This window comes from Zingiber officinale, chromosome 3A (assembly GCF_018446385.1).
Source record: "Zingiber officinale cultivar Zhangliang chromosome 3A, Zo_v1.1, whole genome shotgun sequence".
In the NCBI taxonomy this organism is placed as follows: domain Eukaryota; kingdom Viridiplantae; phylum Streptophyta; class Magnoliopsida; order Zingiberales; family Zingiberaceae; genus Zingiber; species Zingiber officinale.
In genome coordinates, this window is record NC_055990.1 from 113348200 (window position 1) to 113362787 (window position 14588).

Consider the following 14588-nt stretch of genomic DNA (forward strand, 5'->3'; position numbering starts at 1 on the left):
TGCGACCGATTCCAAAAATCATCCTACGGAGGGCGCCTTCCATAGCCATGGAAGGCGCCTTCTATGAACAATACCGAGGCGCCTTCCATAGTCATGGAAGGCACCTTCGGGCATTGTTCACCTGATGGCAGACTTGCTTTCTTACTTGCCCTGCACAAAATGTGTTAGTCCAAATATCCTGCAAGACAAGTGTTAGCACACATAATAAATAGTAGTAATTAGACTCTGTCTCCTCGAGACCAGAATCTAGTCAAGTCTCAGTTTAAGGATCCCAAATGGACCTAAACTAGACCGACACCTACTGTCCCTCAACTGGGACACATCCTCACAGTCACTTTTCTCCAGTGACTTACCTTTACTTACCTTTTTCCAGACATTCGGTTAGGTCGTCGACCAATCTATATTTCGTGCCAGCTATCCAGTCGACTCGTTGACCTAGCTGGACTTCGTGCCAGCTATCCAGTCGGCCTGTCGACCTAGCTGGACTTCATGTCAACTATCCGGTCGGCCCGTTGACCTAACTGGACTTCGTACCAACTATCCGGTCGACCCGTTAACCTACCTAGATTTCTCTTGCACACTTAGTCAGATCATTAGATCATAACAAACCTAACTTAACTTACTTTATCATTCATCAAAACCTGAGTTAGACCGTTAGTGCTAACCGCACCAACAAAGAAGTGGTTACAAATGACTTACTCACTTGTGTTGAAGCATTCTTTTCCAATGATATTGATAGCCAAAGTGAGGTAGTAAATGTGAAGTTGTTGAAGTATATCAATAAAGCGGAGAATTTGGAAGACTATTGGCTATAATTGGGTGCACAAAAAATAATGAGAAATATGATCTAGGTAAGAACTAAGTACTTACATTATTTTGTTAATTTTATTGCTTGTTTGTTGTTTCTTGATTTTGCTTATTGTTATTGTTTGATTAATGTTTATTTAGTTGGATGGTGGCATCTTTTTGGACAAGGTGCACTTAAATTATAAAAGATGGCTAAAACAATCCTTTCTTTAACTACAAGTTCTTCCGATTGTAAGAGAACTATACAAAGACAACAGTTCTAAAGGGGTTACGACAACGGTGAAAAACCGTTATTGTTAGGCTTTTTTCTTGTAGTGTTAATTAATAATTTCTTATTGACTTATTGCTTATTGACTTAATAATTAATATATTTATTTAATGTAGATCTATACAAAGAAAAGAAATAGACTAGATACCGAAAGGTTGAACAATTTAGTCCATATTCAATGCCAAGATCATAAGCAAAAAGAGAAGACAAGAAGAAAAAGGAGTAGATGTGTTACTTGCTAGTGAAGCAACTATGACACAAGGATGAATTGTTGATGGTGAAGATGAAGATGTTGAGACAAATATTGAAGATGTCAAAGAACTTTATGAAGAAGAATTTGTTTTAGATGAACTAGAGAAATATGGAGATGAACTAGAAGAAAAATTAGGGATATATAAGATTATATGAGTTATTTTGTGACTTACGAAAAAACTTTTGCTATTTTGTATGCCTTATCACTTTCAGAGTTTTAATTTATAGTTTGTACTTTGGTCTTTTAGACTAATTTGTATACTTTTGCTATTTCGATATTTATATTTCCATTTATCTATTGGGATCAAATTATGTATTTTATTATTAAAATTTAGGTACTTTTATTTTATATGTTATGCCTTATCAGTTTCAGGATTCTACCTTGTCACAAAATCCTGCCAAATCGATCAATTGATCGATTTAGAATCCCTGTGATTCGGCATGTTGAATAGATTTGCTGATCGATTCAACACAATTTTGTTTGTCGGGAAAACCTTATCAGATCCATCAACTGATCGATCCGGTAGGGTTTTTCCAAAAAAAAAATTTTGCCTAGGCGGTCGCCTAGTGCCTTTTTAACACTGGTAATTTAATATTTGACAGTCTCTGAATTGTCCAGTCTTGACTTTGAGTTTCACTGAAACACTAGGTCTGACTGATTCTTACTGTTCCCTTAACTGGGAACACGTTCTCACTAGATCTCTTTTCTAGTTGCTTACCTCCACTTACGAATCACAGACTTCCTTGATGTCAGGTCCCTTGACCCAGTAGAACTTCTTGCCAGATCTCAACCAATCTGGACTTTAGCCAGTTGTCAACTCAACCGATCTTCCTCTTGCCATATCTCAACCAATTTGGACTTCATACCAGCTATCAACCTAACTGGACTTCAACATGGCATTTCGGTCCTCTAGACCATCAAGTTTATATCTTGCACACTTGGTAAAATGATTAGATCACAACATAATTTAACTTTAATGTTTGTCATACATCAAAATTTGAGTTTGATTATTAGTGCAACCTACACCAACAATACCCACTTAATTTTTTTATGTTTAATACTATAACCCAACTCCTAAACCCTAAAAACCAAATTTGATTCAAATAGCCGAGAGCCTAAAATTTTTTTAAAAAATTAATTGCACTAGGTGGGCATGGGATGATAGGGGTGAGCAAAAGTTTGGTTAAACTGATCAAACTGACCAAATTTAAAAATTCAGTTCAATTTATTCAAAATTTCAATTTTTTTTTTGAAAAATAAGTTAATTCAGTTCATATTCAGTTTTGAAATTTCTTATTCGGTTAAATCGAATAGACCGAATTTTTAAATCGAATTGAATTTTTAGATCCTAAATTTTAGACATAACCTATTTTTTATTAAGCCAAACCAAATTTTTAGAAAAAATCAATTTATTCAAGTTTATCAAAAATTTGATTTGATTTATATCGAAAATCAGTTAAGTTCGGTTTGTTCGAAAAAAATCAATTTGATTTGATTTTAACCGAATACTCACCCCTAATTGCATGGGAGGCGTCAACATGCGTTGCCCGTGTGTGTGTGTGCACGCGCGCATGCATGTGCATGTGCGTGTGCGTGCATGTGTGTGTGTGTGTGTCCAGACATGGCATCTTAGTCAAGGCGCCTAGAATTTATCCAGGTGTCTTGATTCCTTTTTTTATTTAGTCGAGGTGCCAGGAATTGATCCAGATGGGTTGATTCTTTTTTTTAAAAAAATAAAAATTTCTTAAACCTCAAACTCTAAATATCCTAAATGTATATATTATACTCTATGTGCACTTATTTTTTTTAGTTTAATTTTTTAAACTTGAATATTATAACCTAACCCCTAAATCCTAAAGGAAAAATCTAATTGGCTTAACTCCGGAGCTAAAAAGAATAAACAAAAAAATGTGTATTCCATTTTAGGCACCTAGATCAATTCCTAGCGCCCAGAGTCAAGTTATTTAGGGTGCCTGGATCAATTCCAAGCGCCCCATAGTAAGTACCCCGTAGTAGTTTTAATGAGGTCAATTAAGTTAAGTTGGTCTTGTTTGTATTTGATGTCTTGTGTCTAAGTGTGCAGAAACTTAGGAGTATAAGAAGTCGAGCGGAAGATACAGCTAGCTGGAAGGATGACATGGGAAAGGGCGGCCTACGGGATCGGTGCATCTGAGGGATGAGGTGTTGTGGAAGAGTGCACTGGTGGACGAGAAGGACGTACGCGATGTTCAAGGGATGAGAAGCAAGGAGGAAGACTGCTCAAGGAGATGATCAGAGTTAGGTTCGGGTGAGCTCAACTCCGATTGACTGGAGCATCACCCACGTAAAGAAGAACAGCTAAGGAGATGATCTGTCTTAGGGAAGGCACCTTCCATGAATAGTATCTAAAACGCCTTTCAGCCTATTGAAGGTGACTTCCAATGACAGTTAGCTAAAGATAAAACTTTATCTTCGACGATAAAACTTGTCATGATGAAGGCACCTTGGACCACCTTGGAGGCTCCTTCAAACCCCGGATAAGATTTTCCAGGAACTGTAAAAAGACCCCTAGAGCTAGGAATTAAAACAATAACTTGAACAACAATTACTGTAATCTTTCTTAGTCTTTTTCTTGAGCTGCCAATGCCTATAAAAGGCTACTCAGCATTCAACAAAAGATTATTTCTAGTAGAGCTTTTCAACGCCTTGGATTAACAACCACGTAGGTTGTAACCAAGTAAATCCAGCATTCTTACTTTCTTTCTTTAGTTGCTCATTTTCATGCACTTCATTTTTGTTTAAATTAATTGTGCTATCTAACTAAATTGAAAGATCGAGAAAAGAGTTATTTTTATTTTACAGGCAATTCACCCCTTTTTGTCGGTCACACGAGACCTACAACAATAATAAACCTTGCTTTACTCGCTCTTTTCTTGCTCTGGATAGCCTCTTGATACTTAGAAAGTGCAACAATACTTATCACCAAAACCTCAAGAACCAACAATCGTTCACTTTACGAAATCCCATTTTTTAGGGTTTCTTTCGGGTTGGAAAATATCTTCCAATCGATTAGCCTTATCCATAATCGATTGTGACTAGAGCCGTCAATTTAGGTTGGGCCCGTCGGGTTGACCCACCCCGACAAACAATTTTAGCTGGTTGGGTTGGAAGTTTATCAACCCAGGTCCGTCGCGGGTCGACCCGCCTAGGCCTGCGACCCACGTGGGTCGGCTCGCGATGGGCCTAAGTTGGCCCGCGGGTTGAGAAACACATGTAAACTAAGTTTTATGTCAATTTATTATCTTTCTTTATTATAATTTTAAAATAAAAATAATACTTTTTATCCCACATAAGTACTCGTTTGTGTCCATTTATATTTAAAATGCATGATTATGGATATATTTGATTGATGAAATCTTTTCGAAGTAAAATGTTGAAGATATGAAATATATTTTTTATTTTTTAAAAAAAATTGATAGGCATGCGGGCTGGCTCGCCAAACCTGCGACTCGCCTTAGATTGGGTTAAGTTGGAAATTTTCCAACCCACCAAGTTGATTGGTCAGCTCGCCCCGCCCAGCCACGGGTTGGCCCGTCTGACAGCTCTAATTGTGACGTTAGATTGTTGTTTAAACCTGCAGGATGACTCTTTTTCGCTTGTCTAATTAATTAGTGAACTATACCAATCGATTACTAGCTTCTAATCAATTAAGTCAATCGATTTTGAAGCTTTCTATTCTCTCACAAAGAGCCTCTAATTGATTACCTTAATCGATTGACGAGGCTTGAATTGATTCCATTGTCTTTTGTGCTTATGTGAAAAACCATCCAATCAACCCCCTCAATCAATTGACACCTCTGAATCGATTAGGATAATTAATTCATAAGCCTAAGCCTACTATGCTTCGTGAAAACCCCTAGCTAATTAATTGCCCTAATCGATTAGGGGCATCGGAATTGATTAACCTAATCAATTCTGGGTCTTTCTATTTGTAACGCTCCGCCTTCTACTGACTAGGCTGTAAGACCGGGGTTACATTATCTTATCTAATTATGGTGTACGGGGAGCTGAACTAATTTAAAATTTCTACTAATTGCTATAAAATCTGGAATTTATATTCCAGATACACTTCTTTTTGTGTACATATGCTAAAGAAGGGGACCTAAACTTTCTATTTGATCAAGGAGATGAAATCAGACTTTCCAATCGATCGACTGATCGATTGGAGCTCCTTGATCGATCCACTGATCGATTCAACATGCTACTGTGCGCAGAGGTCAATTCTGAATCGATCGGCTGATCGATCCAGCCTGGCCAATCGATCCGATAATCAATTCAGAGGCTCTCTGTTCGCGGAAATTAAATTCCCAATCGTTCGACTGATCGATCCATGGTCGATCGATCAGCTGATCGATTCATCAGCTCTCTGTACGCGGCAGATCACTTCCCAATCGATCGGATGATCGATTGGGGACCCTCCAATCGATCGGCTGATCGATTGGAGCTCTGATTTCTACTGCATTTCAGTAACTTCGTGTACAACACGAATGTATCACTCATAACCATTGTAATTTTACTAAACATGACATAATTCATAACTTACCGACTAACATCAAGATAGCTAGCAGTTTAGGCATAATATAGTGCATATTTTCACGATTCATAACATCTAGACATTCAAAAGGTGCGGAAAATAAAATATAAGGAGTTCTAATCCTGTAAACTTGCTAGTCTCCAAGGGTCTTTATTCCAAGTTCCTTCTCACACACATCTGGTCGCATTGAACTCCAGCCTCCGCTAATCCATCTTCCCTTTACCTTGATCTGCAGTATAAGGAAAAATAAAACTATAAGCTTGGGAGCTTAGTAAGAACCATCTACCTCACAAATATGTATTCGATGAAATCATGCTTTTTAAAAGATGTTATGCTAATATACATGATGAGAATCGTACTAGAATACTGAAACATGGCAACCAACTACTAAACATAACTATTTGTTGTATCAACAAGAAACTAAACCGATACACAATCTAAGCTAAAATTAATGTTAGGTTCATGCTGAAACTGTACCACATTCACATAACTGATTTTTGAAATTTTGAAAACTATTTTCATAATAGATAAAAATACTAATCATGCTGCTGATGGGCCCGACAACTGTACTTGCTATGCGCGCATCCCTAACTATACCCGAGGTAACTAGTCCTGAATCTAGTAGGGTTTACTAGGTTATCTAAACCTAGGGACAACTATGGGAGCTCAATCCAAGGACAACTGAGAGTCCAGTACAGTGCCACTGATAAAGTAAAATACTGGTTCATAAGCTAATTTTTAACTTATCTTGCTCTTACTAGGTTATCTCAACCTAGAGGCGACTATGAGAGCCCACCCATTGGACCGTAGTCCCATATAAACTGAAGCAAGACTATGTACGCTATTTAAAATGCATCTATGACATTTAACTGACCTATTAAAATGTCTACTGTAGCATATAACTGTACTAATCATTTATCGAGCACCTGGTGTGCTCTATCTCTACATATGGCTGCACTAAGTGCATATAAGCGAACTAAGGACATAAAAGCATATGGTTAGCTACTTATACTGCAGGTGAGGGGTTACTTACATCCTGCGCTAAGTTTTCTTACAATCCGATCGCTAGGTTTCCGGAGAAGAAGATCTCTTCGGCGATCCTCTTACGTCTACACGTTCTTCTCGCGGAGGGGAGCGTCCTCGTGCCGGAGTTGTCGCCGGAGGGTGCTCCTACGACCCTAGAGATGGAACTCTAGGTCTCCTTGGGCTTGTGCGCCGAGAGGGTGAGGAGGAGAGGGGGTGGCGTCGGGTGAGGGTGAGGAATAAGAGAAATTGTCGTTCAAAATAATAATCCCCACTTAAATCCCCTATTTATATTAAGTGATTAATACGACCCCATTTCGCCCATAAATAAAATTGTTCCCCTCTTCTTTTAGCACACCCCTGCTGGGGCCCCTTGGTTACTAAAGTCATCCTATAAGTCATAGGATCCATAGGTCTCGGGTTCAATTCCCCCTTAGACTATTTTACGTTTTTATTTAATTTTGTTACTTCTGCTACTCCAAAAATTCCATAAAAATATTTTAAAATTCCAGGAAAATAATAGAATATTTCCAAAATTCATTTGAGAATTTTTCGGGCGTTACACTATTTTCATGAATTGAGCTCCCAATCGATTAGTGTTGCACTGCTTAATCGATTATGCCAAACGATTGGCGCACTAAAACCCAAAGGTTCGAGTCTAGGGTTTATCAATCAATTGTTAATCCTAATTTCATCCTTTCCAAGATTGAATCCATATATGTCCTATTATCAGATTGACCTCAACCTACTTAAACTTTCTTGCCAAGTGTCTAATTAACATTTGATCCACTTGGATTTTCTTACTAAGTGTCTGGTCCTCCTTCACCTACTTGAATTTTCCCTTGTCAACCTTCTCATTGGTCTTTTCATCACCAAATGTTCGATCCTCTGTGATCTATTTGGACTTTCCTCACTCAGTGTTCAGTTCTCCATAATCTATTTTGGGTTTTTCTCTTACCAACCTTCTCATTAGACTTTCCTTGCCTAACCCTCAATTAGGACTAATCACTTGGTAGACTTCTCACCCTTACATAACTTCTAGTTAGAATTTTCCTTGTATAATCTTCAGTTAGGATTAATCACTTGGTAGACTTCTCATCCTTGCCTAACCTCCAGTTAGGACTTTATATTACCTAATTTTGAGTTAAAACTTTTCCCTTGTTTAAGTTTAACCCTAGTTAGAACTTTCTATTCCCTAACCTCCAGTTAGGACTTTTCGAATCAAGTATTCAATCCTCTCTTGATTTACTTGACTTCGCACTCATATATTGCCAAATATTGAAACTCAAACTCGAATAATTTGAGCTTAGTGAACTTAGTCAATCTTGATCCGAAGACGATTGCACTAACAATATATATTTATAATCTAATTAATTCTGAAAATGACCTATCTCATTTTTAACATACCAATAGGATAAATCTAAAAGTATAAATGAATCTAACGAATGACTCAAAGTTACAAATAATTCGAACTCCTCAAATATAATATGTCATGACTGACATTCGAACTATGGTTGTGGAGCCTGTCCCTTATGTGATTTCCGTTGGATCATATATTTGAGGGTGAATGTGGACATAATGCCCCATCAAATTTATTCCAATAGCTCTAAGTCATCTATTGACCCCGTAAAGTTTTGAACACCAGTGCTATATTATAAGTATCGTATAATTTTATTGTCCAACCCTTTAAACGCATGATCCTTGATTAGAAAAGAAAAAAAAAATCTATTTTTGCCTTGCAATCAACTCCGCTTAGGCTCATCTCCAGATGCACTGGCCGTTCAGGACTTAGTGTAAATGGATAGATAAATTCTCATATTGTATTTGAATTACCTGTGGTGTTGGTCGTCCCTCGTAGTCTATCGGCACTTTTCAGATTTATTCAATGACGGATGGAAAACTTTTATAGAATTGGTCAGCTAGCTCCGGGTAAATAAAGAGTATAAATAATTGAACACCCAGACTTCTTTATATCTTTAGATGTACTGGATCATCGCCTTTCGCCCTTGTGAGGTATAATTTCTTGGAATAATATATACAGCGTCTTTTATTGTCACTATCTGGCGAGGTGGCATTAGTCCCTTTAATTTTCTTGAAGTGCAATTCAATTAATGAGGCACCCCTTAGTACTATTCAGTCGTGGCGAAAGCCGACCTTCTTTCCTTAACATCATATTACACTATTATCCTACCCATTTATTATTTTTTTTTATGATAATTTTGATGTCCAAACTTGGGCTTAATTAATTCTAGAGGGTGAACATTCTTCCATCAAAAAAATCTAAAAGTCTTTCATATAATTTTTAGAACATCCCCAATGAAATATTAAATGAATATTACAATATCCATTTAACACTCTCTCTCTATATAATACCCACTCATAAGAGAGAGGAGAGAGAGTGTTCAAAGATTTGAACATCCTCTCTCAATTATTTTTTAATTTTTTTTTATTGTAAAATTTTTAATATTATTTAAAAAATAGTAAAATTATTTTTTTACAATAATAATAATAATTTAAATATTTTAAAATATATTTATTTAATATGATATAATTTTAAGATGAGTGAGTAGACGGTGGGATCCATAAATAATGTGTTAATGTTAAAAAGGATGTGAGAAAAAAGATATGTTGTTAGAACACTCACATCAGTTTCCTATCAATATCTCTAAAATTTAAGATAAATCATCAACTTTATTAAATTTAGATAATCTCTTTTCAATACACGGTACACCAGCAACTCTATAATTACCATATCTTTATTTATTTATTATTATTTCTCTCTCCTCTATACTTTTTTATTATTCATTTAATATTTAAGGTAGTGTTTTCATTCCCTAAATTTAGGAATTTACTGTTCATAGAATCTAAATTTAAGGAACTAGTAGGGTATCTGATACAAGGGATTTTTTTAGGTAAAATGTAAAATTTAATGTAAAATATATATTTAGAGTATTTGATGTGGATATTCTTATAATGAGTATGTAGTAGTGGACTCCATATTTTTTGATGAAATGATGAGTATTATAATAGCGACGTGTTATGGATGCTCTTATCCCACTATAAAAAAATATCTTATAGTAGATCATAATTAAGATTCAAACAAAAGCTTAGGAACCTGCTAAACTGATTTATTAACAATTACCTCCCAAAATATAATAATCTATCATTCGAAATAGCATCACTTTAAATTTGGAATCTTAACTTTCGAAGTCTTAAAGCTATTTTAGAGAAATAAGGGAGAGAATAAATCTCATAACTTCAATGTTGTGTGTCTAAGGGAAGAGGGGAAGAGAATTCCAAATGGGCATTAATTGATTTAATTAATCAATTATTTTTCTTATAATTCTTTATCGAATTTTCTTTACTTTCCAACTACCACCCATCACTTAATTAATTATAATTGAACGCTTTATCTTAATTGCTTCCCCATTCGTTAATTAATGTATGTGATAATGCCCTAGGTACCAACAGCGGCGACAGATACTAGTAGGATTATAAATAAATCGAGCTGAACGAATCAAGCCGAACTTTTAAATGTTAAACTTTATTTAATAAAGTAATCAAGCCAAGCAGAGTCAAGCTTAAAATGAACCAGCACTTTGAAATGATTGTTCAAGTCTTGCTTAATGATTTATTTTTTTATGAGCTTGAGCTTATTTGAAACTTGATTTGATATTGGTTTGTTTAGATATTATCGAACTCTCAATTCATATTTAACGTGAGCTTGATTCGAGTTTAGTTCATTTAGATGTTATCGAGCTCTCAATCCGAGCTTGTTTAATTGTTTGAAACTTTTTATTGTTTGATTGATTACTGAGTTTGATAATTCAAATTTATTTATTTATTTTATTTAGTATACTAATAAGAGTTATATTAATGAATATGGTTCATGAATATTGTTCAATAACATTATTCACGAACGTTATTTACGAACATTATTCGCGAACATTAATGAGCTGAACACATATGTATTCAAACTTGTTTGTTTAGTTTAACGAGCTGTTTAAATTTATTTATTTAATTGATCTTGTATAATTAAACGAATATAATTTTTTTTTATTAAGCCGAAAATTAAATTTGTTCATTTGGTTCAATTATCTATAGACATTAGTTGACTACCAAATATTGATTATTTGAATCTCAACCACAATGCACTAGTATTATATGGTATTTTAATTTCCTAAATGGAAAAAATCTAGAATGTTAACTGTTGAATGAGGAGTTGTTCACCGAATTTATTTGATGAATGAATCAGGGGAAGGTCATCCTCTCATATTAGTTGACTCAAAGCTAATAATAATAATAATAATAATAATAATAATAATAATAATAATAATAAAAAGTGACCCATTAGTTTTGGCCATGCCATTAATTCATCAATTGATTAATTAATCTTTTAATTAATTGTTCAAACTCTGTCTGTAGTCAAATTTTCAACCCTTAATAGTCCCACATAGATTGACACTCCCGAGTAGTCCAACTCGTACTTCAATTAATATTTTCATCCGTCCGAACTTTTTTTTTATTATTAATTTTTCATTCACTCTACAAAATTTAAATCATCCATAATCTATTTGATTTTTTAATTATAAAAATCAAAATTTCAAACCAACTTACCCACCCTACAAGAAGCCACAATGAACCTTTTAGAAAGGAACAAAAAAAAAAAAACAAAGTAGTTGAATAGTGCTCACCAAATAAAACCACCTCCAATATTTCATACGACCGAATTCCAAACCCAAAAGCAATGGGGATTAGGGAAGGATCCCATGAGTTCATTAATTAATTAGACCAAGTAGTTGGAGGAGCGATGAGACACCTATATCAACAATGACACATATTACTTGCAACTCTATATAAACGAGCACAACCTCCTCTCTATCCCTCGACCTCAAGCCACAAATATGAATTCTCTCGACTCTCTTCTCGCCTTTGTCATGCATGTCTTTGTGACCCTTCTTCTCCTCGTCTACATGCCCCTCTCTCTCGTGCTCAAGTTATTACGATGGGCCTTCCTGAGACCCTTCTCCACGGAAGACATGAGAGGGAAGGTGGTCCTCATCACCGGAGCCTCTTCCGGCATCGGCGAGGTAGCTACTCTTCCTTTCTTTTAAAGAAGTTATCGAAAAATTATCTCTTGAAATTAATCAAACAACTAATTGAAAGAGAAATTCATTAATAATTAAGGTCTCTTTCAAAAATTAATTTCTATCCATTATTAAATACACCTACTCATAGTTGAAAAATATATTTAGGGTTAGGGTTACTGATACTTTTAACTAAAACTCATTGTTTTAGGATCGAAGATGTTTGAGAATCTAATAAAGATTTTTTTTTACAATAAAATTTAAAATTTCTAAAGTAAAAATATATTAATAAAATTAGAATATATGAAAGCCACCAATAAATTATATTGATTAGATATTATATTTGTCCTTATCGTTAAATAGTTTAATATTACAAAAAAAATACTAAAAAAATTAAATAAAAAATCTAGTGGTGTAAATTTTTGTAGATAAAATACAAATATTAGAAACCACAAATCTATTTAGACAATTATAAAATTATTGAAAATTATAAATTCACTAAAATTGTATCATATCTTTAGTGCTATTAAATGTTTTTTTTATGATCATACATTATAAGATTTTTGTGCCAGTTCTAATTATTAAAAATTCTTATTTATGAATTAAATAATATATATATATATATATATATATTTTAAAAATATTCTTTGTTATGTTTGAAACAGCAACTGGCTTATGAGTATGCAAAGAGAGGAGCTTCCATGGCACTTGTGGCAAGGAGAACCCATGCCCTTCAAGCCGTCGCCGACAATGCTCGCAAGCATGGTGCGCCCGACATCCTAGTCATCACCGCCGATGTTTCAAGCTCCGACGAGTCAAAGAAAGTGGTCGAGCAAACCATTGCTCGCTTCGGTCAATGTACGCCTCCTCTACTCTCTCAATTATATTGTAAACTTGTATGTTGTTGCTCAAATAGAAACATATCCCGCAGTGGATCACCTTGTGGCCAATGCCGGAGTTTGGAGCACTTGCTTGCTCGAGGAGGTCACTAACATCGCCGCGTTCAAGCAATTGACGGTAAAATTAACTCGAACCAAGCTTTGTATTGTTTAAACTAGTTTTGATTTCCTTTTTTTAACTTAAATTTAGTGAGTTTGTTGAGTTCTTAATTTAAATTTATTTGATTGTTTGAAATATTTATATTTTTAATTTTGTTTTATTTGTTTGGTTATCGAGCTATATATTTCAAGTTAATTTATTTATTTTGAGAGTTTTTTTATATTTGTTTACTAGTTTCATAAGAGTTTAACATTATACATTTCTGATGAAATAGGATGTGAACTTTTGGGGAAGTGTCTATCCCACCTTCTATGCAATTCCCTACCTCAAAAAAAGTCGTGGAAAGATCATCGTAAATGCCTCCATTGCCGGCCGGATTCCCACCGCAAGAATGACCTTCTACAATGTAAATTAAAAGAAACTTATTCACGGGGTGAAGTCTGGACATCTAGATTATAAATAAAAATGAAAACAAAAATAAAAGAAACTTCCTCCCATGCATCTTTGAGATTCATGATCAATTGTTGTGCACTTGGCAGGCAAGCAAGGCCGCGGTGATCATGTTCTTCGAGACACTACGATCGGAGCTCGGAGTTGAGGTCGGAATCACGATCGTGACATTGGGCTATGTCGCATCGGAGCTCACCAAAGGCAAAGGCGTGCAGAGCAACGGAGAATTAGTAGTCAATACAGAAAACAGAGATGTAAAACTTACTTCAACACCTTCCATACTTGGAGGATTTTGCTTTCAAACATAAACTTGATAAGTGAACGGTCGATTGCAGATCCAAGTCGGGCCACTCCCGATCGGGAGCACGGAGAATTGTGCAAAGATCATCGTCGATGGCGCCTGCAAAGGCGACAGGACCATAACTTGGCCTTCCTGGTACAAGCCCTTTGAGATGGTGGCCTGTCTAGCCCCGGAGCTAGTCGATGCATTCTCGCAGTCTTTCTACACGACCAATGCGGGAGAGGATTCGAGAGAGACATTGGGGAAGAAGATTTTGAACATGAAGGGCATCAAGAAGCTTGTGTATCCAGATTCTGTCCTCTCTACCGAAACCAAGATGGAAGAGTGAATCCAAATGGAAATATATTTGGTATTTATTTTGCCAAATAAACTATTTAAGCATTTGAAATCTTGATAAATCTAAAAAACTATTTGATATATCATGGTGGTAAAGGTGCGTCCCAGTGTCTCCGTCAATTCGTCCCAGAATTAATACGGATGAGGTAAGTTACATGTGGCTATTAGCCTTTTGAATAATGACTGACGCATAAGGAAAATATTTACCTCAGTTATACTAAAATTCGAACCCCAAATCTTATGACGACAATACCTCATGCGCTAGTTTAGTAGCGTAGTTAGGATTTTCACTCAGGAGAGGCAAAGCGATGGAGTCGATGAATGATGACGGTGATGTTGGAAGCAAACAACGGTGTCGACTAAGCGAAAGAAATCAATTAAATAAGTTTCACCTCAATTAAAAGGTGTTTTTTTATGGAGCATCGGCGAAACGGTGACGTTAGCCAAATGAAAACAACGACCATGCAACGAATGACCGTGATGATTGTAGC

The 14588-nt window shown here is 35.5% G+C and overlaps 1 protein-coding gene across 1 annotated transcript; it reads left to right on the forward strand.

Annotated features, from left to right (window-relative positions):
• The first annotated feature begins 11800 nt into the window (after window positions 1-11800).
• Window positions 11801-14320, forward strand: LOC122053970 (11-beta-hydroxysteroid dehydrogenase A-like). The gene is made up of 6 exons (XM_042615854.1): window positions 11801-12014; window positions 12677-12869; window positions 12943-13028; window positions 13285-13416; window positions 13550-13714; window positions 13796-14320. The coding sequence occupies exons 1-6, from the start codon at window positions 11829-11831 to the stop codon at window positions 14087-14089; spliced, it is 1056 nt and encodes a 351-aa protein (XP_042471788.1). The 5' UTR covers window positions 11801-11828; the 3' UTR covers window positions 14090-14320.
• The last annotated feature ends 268 nt before the right edge of the window (window positions 14321-14588 follow it).